Source organism: Bombus impatiens, unplaced genomic scaffold, assembly GCF_000188095.3.
Source record: "Bombus impatiens unplaced genomic scaffold, BIMP_2.2 scf_0418, whole genome shotgun sequence".
Classification (NCBI taxonomy): Eukaryota; Metazoa; Arthropoda; class Insecta; order Hymenoptera; family Apidae; genus Bombus; species Bombus impatiens.
The window spans coordinates 551,956-567,248 of NT_176837.1; the positions used below are offsets into that span (position 1 = coordinate 551,956).

At 27.3% G+C, this 15,293-nt stretch overlaps 3 protein-coding genes and 2 long non-coding RNA genes across 9 annotated transcripts; 3 read left to right on the top strand and 2 right to left on the bottom strand.

Annotated features, from left to right (window-relative positions):
• Nucleotides 1-26: 26 nt before the first annotated feature.
• LOC100749413 (E3 ubiquitin-protein ligase TRIM33) lies at nucleotides 27-5,570 on the top strand. 2 transcript variants are annotated; one of them, XM_012386849.3, is made up of 12 exons: nucleotides 27-148; nucleotides 356-880; nucleotides 1,596-1,825; nucleotides 1,913-2,193; nucleotides 2,290-2,400; nucleotides 2,478-2,672; nucleotides 2,745-2,857; nucleotides 3,018-4,196; nucleotides 4,329-4,467; nucleotides 4,540-4,723; nucleotides 4,808-4,960; nucleotides 5,063-5,236. In XM_012386849.3, the coding sequence occupies exons 2-12, from the start codon at nucleotides 550-552 to the stop codon at nucleotides 5,234-5,236; spliced, it is 3,090 nt and encodes a 1,029-aa protein (XP_012242272.1). In that variant the 5' UTR covers nucleotides 27-148; nucleotides 356-549. The 2 variants fall into 2 exon arrangements, with proteins under 2 accessions (XP_012242272.1, XP_012242271.1); XM_012386848.3 differs by having other exon boundaries at nucleotides 29-148; nucleotides 4,308-4,467; nucleotides 5,063-5,570.
• On the bottom strand, nucleotides 3,704-7,041 carry LOC112212994. Its single transcript, XR_002946850.2, has 4 exons — nucleotides 6,802-7,041; nucleotides 4,072-4,181; nucleotides 3,924-3,998; nucleotides 3,704-3,840 (listed from the first exon to the last, which is right to left on the bottom strand). It is a non-coding gene; the product is annotated as an uncharacterized LOC112212994 (long non-coding RNA).
• A 240-nt stretch (nucleotides 7,042-7,281) lies between these two features.
• LOC100749532 (centromere protein J) lies at nucleotides 7,282-11,579 on the top strand. 3 transcript variants are annotated; one of them, XR_002946853.2, is made up of 3 exons: nucleotides 7,282-10,904; nucleotides 11,054-11,196; nucleotides 11,319-11,418. XR_002946853.2 is itself a non-coding variant. In XM_012386876.3 (3 exons), exons 1-3 carry the CDS (start codon nucleotides 7,531-7,533, stop codon nucleotides 11,445-11,447), a joined length of 3,699 nt encoding a protein of 1,232 aa, XP_012242299.1. In that variant the 5' UTR covers nucleotides 7,283-7,530; the 3' UTR covers nucleotides 11,448-11,579. The 3 variants fall into 3 exon arrangements, 2 of the variants coding, with proteins under 2 accessions (XP_033177139.1, XP_012242299.1); XM_012386876.3 differs by having other exon boundaries at nucleotides 7,283-10,904; nucleotides 11,001-11,196; nucleotides 11,319-11,579; XM_033321248.1 differs by lacking the exon at nucleotides 11,319-11,418 and having other exon boundaries at nucleotides 10,975-11,143.
• On the bottom strand, nucleotides 11,558-12,166 carry LOC117151766. The gene is made up of 2 exons (XR_004461879.1): nucleotides 11,900-12,166; nucleotides 11,558-11,834 (listed from the first exon to the last, which is right to left on the bottom strand). It is a non-coding gene; the product is annotated as an uncharacterized LOC117151766 (long non-coding RNA).
• Nucleotides 12,163-14,689, top strand: LOC105680891 (serine/threonine-protein phosphatase PGAM5, mitochondrial). 2 transcript variants are annotated; one of them, XM_012386720.3, is made up of 5 exons: nucleotides 12,163-12,652; nucleotides 13,039-13,217; nucleotides 13,924-14,138; nucleotides 14,246-14,376; nucleotides 14,454-14,689. In XM_012386720.3, exons 1-5 carry the CDS (start codon nucleotides 12,501-12,503, stop codon nucleotides 14,596-14,598), a joined length of 822 nt encoding a protein of 273 aa, XP_012242143.2. In that variant the 5' UTR covers nucleotides 12,163-12,500; the 3' UTR covers nucleotides 14,599-14,689. The 2 variants fall into 2 exon arrangements, with proteins under 2 accessions (XP_012242143.2, XP_024224071.1); XM_024368303.2 differs by lacking the exon at nucleotides 12,163-12,652 and adding an exon at nucleotides 12,892-12,914.
• The last annotated feature ends 604 nt before the right edge of the window (nucleotides 14,690-15,293 follow it).

Here is a 15,293-nt window from a genome sequence, read left to right on the forward strand (position 1 = left end):
TACTACGCATCAATTCTTTATACAGTTTCTAGATACATTTTGTCTTTTAGACATACACGACGATTAAAATTAACAATTCAAATTACGTTCCACATGTATATGTCGATCTTCCTAGATTAAGCCCATACTAAAGCTATATTCGAGACAGGTAATTAAAGTTATGTTCACGCGATAACATAATAGTATAAATATATATTCTATTGTCTAAGTAAATAGTTAATTAATAAAAGAGAAATTCTATACAATAGTTCATTATACTACAAAATTTTTATTAATTTCTTTCCTTATTAAAAAGATATTTGATTTATTATTAAAATTACCAAAATATCTAGAAATATCAAAATCCCTATTTCAGAGGGCGCCATTATACGTTGCATCGAATTTCTTGCCTAACTATAGTAATTGCAATCAAAGTGGAGTGTGGAGTATGTAGTGTGGAATATGTAGCATGGTGGACCATGGCGCTACATGGTTCAAGAAAGATATATTTTCATAAGATATAAAAACGATTCTTCTGTGTAGCCACGTTCATACTTTGATAATTTTAAAATGGAAACTCGGACGAATGAGTTGTTAACAACCGGTCCTATAGCAACGATTAAAGAAGAGCCACTTGATCAAACTGGCGCGAAGCAAGATATGCAACAATCTCAAGTGCAGGGCGTTTGCATTGAGGAAGAGTGCGAACAGCGTATCGAGTGTACAACTGAGGGCCAAGAAAATGAGACACGTGCATTTTTATCGAAATGTGTGTTCTGTGGAAAGACATTTACTTTCGGTGATGATCCAAAACTTTTAGAATGTTTACATGCAGCATGTTCGACATGTGTTAATAGTAAACTCAGTGATCACAACACATCGGTCGACGTGGATGTTCTGTGTAAGGCTATGTTATACGTCTACATTTTGCAACTTTATTAAATTTTGATTCCGCGAGTTTTTCTTCTTAACATCTATAGAGTGAACCTTCTAGCTTAATGATTTCAAATATCTTGTAAATTACTTGCTGTATAAAAAAATTTCCCAAATAGAAATTGACTGGGATCAAAAAGAATATTATTTAACATCATTAGCTTTTCTATGGGTGGATATAAAGGATATATGAAGATTAGTTTAATGCATTAATTTTTTAAATGCATTAATTGATGTAGCAATATTACATGTAGAAAAAGTTTTAAGCTGTTTATGACATGTTAAGAATATATTAGTTTAGGACATATATTAATTATAATATTGTAAAATGGTACTAGTATTTGAGCTATATCGATTAATGTATTAAGAAATATATGATTCCATTTAAGTATTGTAATTGATCCTTGAAAAATTAATAGCATCAAATTATATCTGCCTCAATATTATTTACTAATCTGTATAATAATATTCATAAATATCAGAACACCTTATTTATATTAAACGACAGAAACAGCATGAAACAAGTCTTATGTTTATTTGAATAAATTTTTAGTAGTATCTTTATGATTCAAAATGATCATTTGATATTAATATAATTTATAAAATATTTATGTTTTTATATATAAGTGTATTATATCATATAATAATTAAGCCATGACTTTAAAACATATATGTCATTGCAGTGGAAAGTAATGTAATTGCTTGTCAGATATGTAATGTCACCACACAGGCAGAAAACTTAATCGAAAATCGATTCCTATCAAAATTTATAGAAGAGGATAATAGTCCAGGTACTGATGATGAATCTAAAGAAACAGAAGAAGAAAAAAAATGTACTAGCTGTCATGATAATGCCAATGCCACAAGTTGGTGTGTAGAATGTGAAGAATTTATATGTCAAAACTGTGTTATGGTAATGAAAATATTACTCAGTAGTATGTTTATTAAATATATTTCTTTAGAAATAACGACAATTATTTTGAATTTGTGTTTCTTAAAGGCACATCAGAGATTAAAAATAACAAAGGATCACACAATTAAACCAAAGGATGAAGTTGCCAATGATAGAGATAATGTTAAAAAAAGCAACAAAAAAATACCTGGCTATTTATTTTGTACAATTCATCCACATGAACAATTATCTTTATTTTGTCAAACATGTGATAAACTTACTTGTAGAGATTGTCAGCTAAGTGAACACAGAGATCATAAGTACAAATTTATTCATGAAATTGCTACTGAAACCCGTGCTTCAGTGTCAACTTTACTTAAAGAAGTGAGGTAATTCTTCTGTATTTGTACTTTTTTTATTTATATATTTTCTATAAATATTAAAATTAACTTTTTTATGTTATATTTAAAATCTCTGTTTTGCAGTTATAAACGAGTTTTATTAAAAAGTGCAATGAAAGTTATAGAAGACAGACAAGTTCTTATTTTAGAAAAAAAGAAAAATTTAGTGCAAGACATAACACAAATGGTGGTGCAGTAAGTTATTGTAAATTTTATATTTCAAGTTTAAGTGAAACAAAATTATTTAACTTATGTAATATTTTTTCACACAGGTTAACAAATGCAATTAATACACGAGGAAAACAATTAGTTATGCGTCTAAATGAAGTTTGTGATCAGAAACAAAACACATTAAATGAGAAAAAAGTTGCTTTAGATCAATTATCTAAGCTTACTGATCATTGTATCCAATTTGTAACTCATGCCTTAAAAAAAGGTTCAGATATGGAATTACTTTATAGCAAAAAGTATGTATTTGAAATACTAAATATATGTATATAAATATAATAAATATAAATATTCCATAATTTTTTTTGCAGATCTGTTACAAGTCATTTACAAAGAATAAAAAGTAGACGAGCTGACATTCCAAATCCAGAAATACCAGTTAGAATAAATTTGTCCTTGGAGAAAGTACCAGATTTGATAAAAGGTTAAATTAATAATAATAGGTGCTTAATTATATGTTATTAAATAGGTAGTTTTATTGCTACAAGTAAAACTGATTTCCTTTTTTTTTTAAATTAGTCATCTAATAAATATTTGGTTTGTATAATATTAAATATTTTTTTTCTTTTCTTTCTTAATTTTAGTGGTTTCATCTATTGGAGGAATAGTAGTGGATGGTAGAGTATATCCTTCAATATCTCCACTGGGTGGAGTAAATACAACACCATCTATGCCATATAATGAATCACAGACAGATCAAAAGCAAACAACTAATCTGTCAAATGTACATATGGATGGTTCTTCCATAGCTGCACAATTACCTGTTGCTACACAACAATCTAATAGTATGCAACAAAATTCCTATCAACAAGTGCCTCTTCATATAGCATCTCAACAGCAGCAACAAACACAGTCGCAAAATTATATGCAACATTATCCTATGAATAACATGCCACCTCGGTCATCACCACAAGCACATCAACCTCGTGTACCATATCCAGTCAATTTCAATAACAGATTACAACAACCAATGATAATGCAACAACGTCCTTTGGGAAGCTGTCATCAACAAGTAACATCGTCCACACATCCTCATCAACAAGTTCACATAGATCAACTTGGTCAGAATACAAGTTTACGTGGACTTCTTGCACATAATCCACCACCTTTCCGATCTTCTACAAATCATGTATCATATCGATTGCCACCTTATAGATATCCTCCAAATAATTCCCAACGACCAGTACCACCACCTGCATATCAACCAACAAATACATCCATGGTATCTGGTATAAGACTTCAGCAATGTAATCCAACTTCTCCATCCGCACAACATATAAATTATCCTATGCAACAGCCACCTACAGCTCGTTGGCATATACCTCAAAATGTCAATCCCTGTCTTCCTTTTTATACTTCCCGCCATCAATCAAATACACCTTCCATGTCAGTTCCTACTAATGATACCTACAAGATAACGTTAAAAAATCAACAATCAAATGTAAATCAAAAATATAATACACAGACGACTACTGCTTCTGATACTCCACCTCAGTCACAAAGTTCAGTGTCTGTTGGTCATACAGTTAGTTCGTCAGTACCTAAAACGCCTAGTCCTGTGCCTCCTGGAAAATCAGATGAAACTGAAAAAAGTTTAGACAAATTTTGCCAAAAATCTTTGAATGATCTAATGCTTACTATCGCAAAATTAGATAGCAATGGAATTGTAGTAATACCAGAAGCTCAACGAAACCAATTAGATTCGGCCCAAGTAGATAGTTCAACTGATGAAGGGTTGAATCCAATGGCTGAGAATTCATCAGGTAATTTAATTGAAATAATAAAAATATGTAATTGTTATTCAAAATATTGGTTAAATATGTATTTTGTATGTATAAAGTATAAGTGTATATGTACAATTATGTGTCCAATAGATAATTCAAAAAATGCTGCAGCATCCATGGCAAAGGATGATCCAAATGAAGACTGGTGTGCAGTATGCATGGATGGAGGAGATGCAGTATTATGTTGTGATAAATGCCCAAAAGTCTTCCACTTATATTGTCATATTCCTAGTTTAAAATCGTTTCCTGAGTAAGTGTACGAATAATATAGTGTAATAATATTTATGTTTAATAGCTAATGTCAAATTTTGTTGTGCAATAGTGAAAGTGAAACATGGCAGTGTATGTTATGTACTAATGTACTAGACTGCTCAGATGACCCACCAGGAGAAAAAAGACCAAACACAATGAGTGCAAAAGAATTACGAATTGCACAAAGAATTGTGTTAGAACTTTATTGTCAATATGAGCAAAGCTTACCTTTCCGTGAAATAGTATCTAGTGAGGTAAATTTATTCTATCCAAATTTAAAAAATATATAAAATATATTGAAGGAACATAAAAGTTATTATTTCATTTATAATTAACAGATAGTTGATTATCATCGTATCATAAAAAAGCCAATTGCACTAGATGTAATTAGAGATAAATTAAAACCTGAGCATGCAGAACATTACACAGATTTAAGACAAGTAATGGCAGACATCAGATTGATGTTTAAAAATGCTTTTACTTATAATCCTGTAAGTTCTCTATTGAAGAATTTATATCATATAAAATATGATACAAAATTGTTATAAAAACATTCATACATTTCATATAATCATATACTTTTTTTTATTTAGGTTGAATCACAAGTGTATCAAGAAGCACGTAATTTAGAAGAATTTTTTGAAAAATTATTATTAAAATGGGCACCAAATTACGCATATGACGATCCTTTTCTTTCGGGTGACAAGGACGAAGACGAAGAAGTGTTTCCTCCTAATAGAAAATATCGTCGTATACTTACAGACTAATTTTCACTTTCCGTAATTAAGCACATAAACAAGTATATTATTTTTAAAACACATAGCAGAATTATATTTCCATATAATGAATATTTCTTAATTATATTTAATATTGCTTTTCGTGTTTAATTAATTAATAAATGTCTATAAATACTTACGGATACTAACAATTGAGCAGACATTTACAACTGTAGTATAGACTTCTTCACATTTTATGTTCAGTGAAGAAAATTTTACTTCTTGCTTAATATTGCGAGCTTATTGCATGAATTTATAAATTAAAGGTGATCACAAATTTAGTTCATAAAATATTTGAGTGTGTTGACTATTTCTTATAAATTTATCATAAAATCTGTTAGAAAACCTATCATTTAATTATATCAATAATAAAATTACTAAAAAATAATTGCATTAATTTTACAATAAAATATTTCAGTAAATATATAAGTATTTTTTTACAAAGTATTACGACTTTATATACATGCATATATGTGTGTATGTATATAATATATACACAGAGTGTTCATATGTGACAGTATTGCAGAGTTGAGTTGAGGATATAAAAATGGAAAAACAAAAATTCAGATAAACATATGAACTATTTTTGTGTTCTCAATTTACTTCTCTAATATACTCACATAGTACGAAACATTTTGTATATCTGTATTATCATTTTAATAAAACTATAGAAAAAATGTTGAATTACTTGTTGATAAAAAATTACAGTTAACTATGTAACATATTGACTGAAAATTTTATAAATTAATATCATTTTTAAAATGTTTTGCTGTAAGAAAACCGTTTAATTGTTAATATTCTGATGTATTTGATAAGTAAATACATGTTTGTTACTCGAAAATGAACAAAAGATTGAAATATATTAACATTTGAATTTTCATGTTTATTTCTCATTTTATTATAATTAATTTTATTATTTAAATTGTCTTATATTAAAACGTTTTAATGCATTTACTTGGTAGCATCAAATGTAGACAACTATGTTGTTAAATTTCACATTATTGTATTACACCAGATGTACAAAATAATCTTACATAAAATATACGGAATGGAATTTTTTAAAATTGTTTTATCGTTTCCAAAATTATAATTTGTAATACACATTTTACTCTTACAAAATTTAATATTAATTAAATTACTTTAATACAACAAAAAGATTAATAATTTTAAAATGTATTGCATCATAACTTAAAAGTTATATTACACATCAGAATAAAATTTTACAATAAAGATGAAATTGATGTGTAATAATTTTATAAGTACAATAAATTTATGTAATATTGCATGATACTCTTATATATGTATATAGTTACATAGTAATTTCTTTTCATTGTGTGGGAAATTCATATATTTATATTTATGAATATTTACATCTTAATTTTATTTTTCTATTTTTATAATAAAAATGACAATGAAAAGTTATTTTACATAGTGTAATTTAATTCAATAAATACTTTCTACTTATATTAATGAATTATTGTTGATAATTTATTACTTCTAAATGATTCCAAATATAAAAAAGATGTATAATATTGGAAACTTTATTACCTACTTACTTTACTACTTAATGGTTGCATTGGAAGACAGTTTCGTGGCCCTTTTTCCATTATGAAAGAAACATTTGTACGAGTAACCAATCGCATGCTTGTATTCAGTAGTCAGTGTTAGGTAACTGTCTTATAACGTTATGAATTCAAATGTATGATATCCGCATATATATATGCATATTACATATATATATGCATATTACTTTTAAACTGTCAATCGGGTTTTGTAGCAGAAGAAGTATTTCTGTATTTATTTAAAAACATATTATGAATTTGACAAATTTAATTTATAACGTATCTTTTATCGCTTTTGTAACTTTTCTTTCTTTAAAGGTGAAAATATAAGTATGTTAATTTTAAATGATCAATTAATACTTTCGTGATAATATATACACGTACATACCTACATGTTTGTTTATGTGTATGTGTGTGTTTTAAGATTATTTAAAGCTTTTTAATAATTTTCAGTAATTCGTAGTTAGAATTTTGAATAAGAAATAAAATAATATTTTTTGTTAAAATGAATTTAAAAATTTTATACATATCAAAAGAATTTAATAATGTCACATGAGACTAATAATGTTATATCCTTAAAAATGTCATAATATAATTTACATTTTCCCGTTTGTATGTGTTAATATATATATTTATGTATGTAAATCATTGGAGTGTTTATACTTCTTTAATATACAACTATATTATAAATGAAATTTACATATTAAAATTATTATACATTCCATGCCCATTCAAAAAATGGACTTAGAAGCAACTGTAGTTAAACGTTTACAAAAACTGAGGCAGTGGCAGTTAGAACAACAAGAACGATTGTTGAAACAGCAAGAGATACAAAGACAGATGTTAACTCAGAAACAAGATTGTATGTATAAAGCGCTTGAATTATCAATACAAGAACTTGATCTGGATAAAGATATATTAGATATAAATAATTCAAATGAATCTGATAAAAATACTGGAATTAATAATAAAAATCTAATTATGTTACATAATAAACCACAAACGAAAGAAAATTATACACAAGCAATAAATAAGAATGACTCATGCATTGATCAAAATATAAGTGGCAATTTTGAAAACATAATTTCACGACAAAAGTCACCGACACAAAGATTCATTAAAGATGTAATTAACATTGAAAGCCATATAAGAAGACAGTCAAAAGATAAAACAGGTATAAAAAATGACATAGAAGAAGAAAAACAACTAGAACAATTTATTATGGATGGAGTAGCACCATTACCACCTGATAAAATAGTTGTTCATCACATTTCTATTGATGATGTACCAATATTTTCTCCGAAAAAGGATTTTCATACATTGCTTGAAGAAAGATTGAAAGACAGTGAAAATGAACTTCCTGGAAAAAAGTCTAGTGCTAGTTCAGGGAATAAAATAAAAAGGCCATTTTTAAGAAAAGGAGAAGGTTTGGCTCGATTTAAATTGAATCAACAATTACAACCTTCTACATTGAAAACAAGATTACATAGTATATCATTTACTAACAATACACAATCTAGTTCTAAATGTCCTAGAAATGAAGATAAATGCAATAAAACTCAACATTTAAAGAATGCACAATTATCAAAAAAGACACATTGTATAAATGTAGCTCAAAAACATTTATGTCTAAAAAATGTTTCATTACCAAAGAAAAAAATTCGTAGTACGCCTAAATCTAATACCACAACTACATATTTGAAAGATGATATTAATGAAGTGAAAAATGCAGTTGAATTAAATACTTCAGATTTTCATTCTGGAACTCAGAAAGAATTAGAAGAAGTAAGAATATTTGAATTGTTAGAAGAAAAAGCAGAGAATTCTAGCTTCTGTTCTACATCTAGTGCAGTTACTGCATTCTTACAACAATCAACACCATTTAAAATAAAAAATGCTGAATATAGAATGGGCAGTAGTGTGCACAATGCGAAACAAGTTACTCCAAGAAGTAACATACCTAAAGAACAATTGATTGTAAAATCTAATCAAGCATATAAATGTATGAAGTCCAATAAGGATACTGATACTCACTGCGATCTCTTACCTTTTATAAATCAAAAGATTATTCATGATGATATACATGAAGATATAATGTTTTTGCAAAATACTAATGAAGACAATAGAATAAAACCAAATAGAAATGGATACATGTCATTAAGGGATCAAATCGAATCTATATATAATGAACAGAATGTTATAAATAGAATTGATGTTCCTATTGCTGAAGACAATAAAGAAGTCAGTCCTCATGTTAGATTTTCTGAATTTAATGAATACAAAACAATTGGATTAACAGATACCTCAAGTATATCAACTGAATCATTAGTAACAAAAAGCTTTTCAGATGAAAAGGCTTGGAGTGATTCCTCAATCCTAGAAACATCTACTGTACAAACATTATCAGTGCCATTTGAAGTATCACAGTCTCCTGTAATAATGAAAAGTAAAATGCATAAGGCACAAACCTGTAAAGATATGACAGAGAACAATGATTCTACTTGTAATACAGATGATATGTACCAAAATGTGTGTCATAAAGATGAATCAGAGTTATCAGATACTGAGGATTTAACTTCCAATGATGAAGTAAGTAATTTACATAAATCTGGACAAGATGATTTAACACCACAAAAAATTGATAACTTTTATGATATTGGAACATTTAAAAAAAATATGAAATTTTGTGACAACAAAAAAATAGATGAATATGTAGATAATCATAATAATGTAGTTGTAACTGAAGATCAGGAAAATATAAAATACTTACAAGAAACAAACGAAACTATTTTTAAATCAGAACTTTTAAAAGCTCGTTTATTGGAACTTGAGCAGGAAATCAATATATTTCGTAAAGAAAATGCAGCTTTATTTATGCAGCGTAAAAAATTACGTGAAGATCATCAAAGTTTACGCAAAGAGTATGCGGAAAAAGAAAAAAATTTTGCAGAAAATAAAAAACAAGTAGAAGAGCGTTTACAAGAAGAAAGGAAAAAGCTTGCACGTGAAAAGTCCGCATTAGAAAATAGAATGCGAGATTCACAAGAAAAAGCTCAACAAAGTAAATTGGAAAGACAGGAAATCCAAAATTTGAAGCAAGAAATAGAACAATTGGTGCAGGATATGCATATAAAGGAAAGTAGATGGAATGCAGCACAATCTAGACATAGATGTCAAATGAGAATATTAAAATTAGAAAATTCAAAACTGAAACAAGAAGTAGAGAAATTAAAGAAAAATAATATTAGGAATAAAGGAAGATCTGGAGCTTCTGCAAATACAAGAGCAATTCATCAAATTAATAAACAAATTGACATGCAGTATAAAGAATCTAAAAAAATTAATGATGCTTCATCAGATGATGATCAAAAATTGACAGAACCAATAATGAAGACAATAAGTATAGCTAGTGAACAGGATATAGAAAAAAAGAAGGAATATAATTGTAATAGTAATACGAATATTATGAATGATAAACCACCAAAAAATCAAACAACTATAATAGATATTGTTAAAAAACGAAATTTATATGAAAATTTAATCAAAGAAGCAACATTAGATTTAACAGAAATTCCAGAAAAATTTGATGCTCTTGAAAATTTAAGTGAGTCTAAGTCAGACTCAAACAATGAATTGAAAAAAGTAAATAGTCAAACAAATGTTACAAAAGCTAATTGTAAAAAATCATATAAAGAATGTGATACACCTTTTAATCATAATGGTATTAATGACAATACTCAATTACATGTGCAAAATGATTATAAATGTTTTAATGAAAATTATACAAAAGATTTAGCATCAGCAGATAAACTACCTAATATACACATAGAGAATATATCTTTGTCTTACCGAAGTAATACTAGTACTGATAAACAAGGTATGACACAGATTGAACACCCTGATGGTTCTATTGAATGTCGATTTCCAAATGGAAATATTAAGAAGATATTTCCCGATCAAGGTATAACTAAGTTAATATATTATAATGGCGATATTCGTGAAACTAATAGAGATGGAAAAATAAAATATTTTTATGCATCAACACATACATGGCACACAACAATGCCAGATGGTTTAGAGATTTTAGAATTTTCTGAGTAAGCTTTATTCATCACTTCATTTTATTATTTAATTTTTAATTTCAGCATATAAAAATTTATTATTCAGTGAATATTACTTCTTCTATTATTTAGTGGTCAAGTAGAAAGAAGATTGCACGATGGTACAGTAGAAGTATTATTTCCAGATGGTTCAGTACGAATCGTAAAGTCAGATGGTATTGAAAAATGGACATTACCAGATGGAACATTAATGCAAATTTTTACTAATGGTGAAAAAGTTCTTACTTTACCAAATGGACAACGTGAAATACATACTAGTACTCATAAGGTAACAAGCAAGAATATTTCCACAAAAATATATATTCCTTAACTTTTTATAAAATACATATATGTACAAAACATACTTATATTATACATATTTATACTTTAATACTTTTATATAAAATTTAGAGACGTGAATATCCTGATGGAACCATTAAATTAATCTATCTTGATGGCGCACAGGAAACACGATATTCAAATGGCAGAATACGTCTCAAAGATAAAGATGGTAATCTTTTAATGGATTCCTATCAATAGAAATTATATCACACCTAACAAAATTGAGGATAGTATCTAACGAAACAATTAAATTTTATTTAAAGTTATGCATATTTAACATAAATATATTTTTAATAATAATAAATAAATAAAATTATAATTAGATATATTTGAGATATGTTTTAAGTAAATAAAAATAAAGACTGAATCTTTTACTGTTAACATAAAGTGTAGTAGTGTTTCCAAATTATGAATATCTCTCGCATAACTAGAGTAGATTAAATAAAATTGTGATCAATGGTACATATTGCCTTTTTGAGGTGAGGAGATTACCCTGAATCATGCTTATATATACATATGTATATGATCGATCATAGAAACTCATCTCTGTATAGACAGGTCTCGACACTCGCTAGGGATAACCACCTGAAAACTAAATTGTGATTATTGTGAAAAATCAATATGGAAGATAACAAAGTTCGCGTTCTTACAAGGTAGACAGAGGTGAGTAGAATGTCTCTGTCTTTATCTAAGACAGTCATAGTATATCACGCCTACATAGAACGAGAACATTCTTATGTTCCATATTGATTTTTCACGACTCAATTTTCAAATGGTTTTTTTAGTGCTTTTAATATGTCTAGACTTGTTTATATGATTGTGTTATCTACAATTTTGACGTTTGAAAAATGTTATTAATAACTAAAACATTAACTTTATAATTACTTGTTTAATATTACAATGTGGGCATAATACAGAAAAAGATGATAGAAGAAAGAAATAAATGACATGAAAGATTCCACCGCTGGATAGCGCTACTTTACACGGAAACTCCACGAGCGACATTTTATAGTGCAATATCGTGTAGTCATATGACTACCTTTGTTGTTCTTAATAGGAAAATAAAGAAAGACATATGGTCGTAGTAGAATCGCGCGCGTACGAAAATGTTGCTCGTGTACATTTAGCCTAAAGCTGTCCGAACAAAAATATATTTTTATGTTGCTATAACAACATAATCCGGTGTATACTTGGATCCGATAATGTCGATTCAAATCAGTTAAAAAATTTGATTGTTAATTTATTATAGCAATGCCTGTACGTCCAAGTTTTAAAAAATGGGTTATAGGATTTGGCGCATTAGGTGGTGCGATGTTCTTTTATCCACATAATAATGATAATAATAAATTATTGCACACGGACAAATCTAGGATATCTTCTTCTTGGGATTATAACTGGGATAGGTTGTATTCATTGTTATTATTGTTACCAATAAAAATGTCACTGGCTTCGCAATACAATGATAGCGTACAATTAAAATTCTATTTTATTTCTCCTTTGTTATGTATCATAAATAAATAAATAGAAGAACTTAAATGTTTTCTTAATAAGTAGTTGATAGATTAAAATTAAGAGCATTTCTGTTAGTTTCTTTCTAAATAATGCATAATTCTTTATTCTATTTGAGATTTTGACATTATTTTATTGATATTTTATTAAATAAATGTATGTGTTAAATATTTGTTGTTCCTTATATTATTTGATATTATATTGATATTGCATTCTGCTTTTGTGTATTTACTTTTGATTCATTATTTTGGTCCTTTTATTTGTATGATTTTATTTATAGGAGAGATCCAAAAAGTTTAGTGAAACCAATGAAACCAGACAACGAATCTAATCAAAATACATATCATGAACAATTAATAAATAAAACAGCGAAAGCTACACGTCACATAATTTTAATTCGTCATGGACAATATAATGTGGAAGCTAAGACAGATGCAGATGGGACACTTACAAATCTTGGTTAGTATTTCCAATATAAAGCATGTTTAGTTTATTTGTATATATGTTATTATTCCCTTAATTATTGAAAATACAAAAGAATGTTTTATATGAAAGACTTCATGGAGGAAATTTAATAAACTAATTCAATGTTTTTTTTATATTTTTATTTAAAAAGATTTCAATGCTGATATAAATTTTTTTAATGGAACTCAATCAACATTCAATATATCTTTTTAATTGTATACAAAGAAGTACTTGGGTCAAAAATGATTACTTTAAAAGATGTTTCAATTTTAATCATGCAAAACTTATTGTATGAAGACAAGGAAAACATAAACATAAAAACATTTGTTGTCTTAAAGTTAAAATTGATCCAAGGATTTTTTGTAGATAATTAAAAGGTGCATTAAATACTGTATAAAAAAATGTACAGTTCCATTTTAAAAAGTTAAATTGGTATTGAAATCTCTTTAAATAAGAATATAAAAAAAACATTGAATTAGTTTATTAAATTTCTCCCATGAAGTCAAACTTTCATATAAAACATTCTTTTGTATTTTCAATAGTTCAAGGAATAATTGTGTGTATACAAATGAACTAGGCATATAGTAAAATGTACATTTTCAATAATTAAAGAAATAATAGTGTATATGCAAATAAACCAAACATACGGTATATAGCAAAATGAACTATTATAGTTATAAACTGTTAAAATGTTATAAAGGTAGGCAACAAGCTGAGGCAACAGGAAAACGACTGCAAGAATTAGGTTTTCCATATACTTTGCTTGTACATTCAACAATGACAAGGGCTCAAGAAACTGCTAAAATCATAGAAAAATCTCTTAAAAATATAAAGGTAAAGTGTGATCCAATTCTTAACGAGGGTTCACCAATTCAACCTGAACCTCCATCATCTAACTGGAAACCTGAAGTAAATGTAAGAATATTACTACTTATATGAATTTAAAACTTCTATGTATATATTTTTTAAACTTGATATTGTGTTTAGTTAAAATAATATTGAATAATATTAACACATTTCAGTATTATAGAGATGGACCTAGAATCGAGGCTGCATTTAGAAAGTATTTTCATCGTGCAGATTTCAGTCAGAAAAATGATTCATATACAATTCTTGTTTGCCATGCAAATGTTATTAGATATTTTGTATGCAGGTACACTACTTTATATAATCACTCTCATAATGGATTTGTATTAAACATTTTTCCTTAAATATCGATACTCATTTCAGAGCATTGCAATTTCCACCCAAAAGCTGGTTGCGATTAAGCTTGAATCATGCTAGTATTACGTGGGTTACTATTTACCCTGATGGTATTGTAAAATTATGGGTATTTGGTGAATCAGGACATATGAAACCACAACTTATTTCATAACTAAATTGACCATAGCGTATCACTTTATTTAATAAAATACACTTACGTTATCTACATTTGATATCATTTTAATATATAAATTTTACAAGAACGTATTTTTAACCATTTATTTTATCTATGAAAGCTTATAATTTGTTAATAAAAAACTAAGAAATACTTTTTTAATTATTAACAATCAAGGACAGTACATTTAAAGACTGATGAAAAATACATATTCTTATATTTGCGATAAGTCTTATTATTATAAACCTCCACCTAAACAAAATTTATGTCTCTGGTAAGATACTCCCTTTGAAACAATGTATATAAATCCTATTTGCAAATAAATATGCAAAGTGTATAAATATTTATATATACCACGTAAAAACTATATATTACTATATATTACTACGTATAATAATAATTACTATGTATTACACCTATTACTCTGAAAATATTTTGAAAAAATATGTACTTAATCTGATTGTAAAATTACAAATATCTAATATACATATATATGTATGTATTATATATGTATATCCGCGAATCTTATATGGAATAAAAATAGTTAAATTATATTTCAATTATTTCATGTTAAAATATAATTTGTACCTAATATGAACTTCAACAATGAGTCGTTTTTATAAAAAAGAGGGAAATTGATTTAAGTGCCAAGGAATCATTTCAAATTTCCCGGACAAGAAGTAATGATTTTA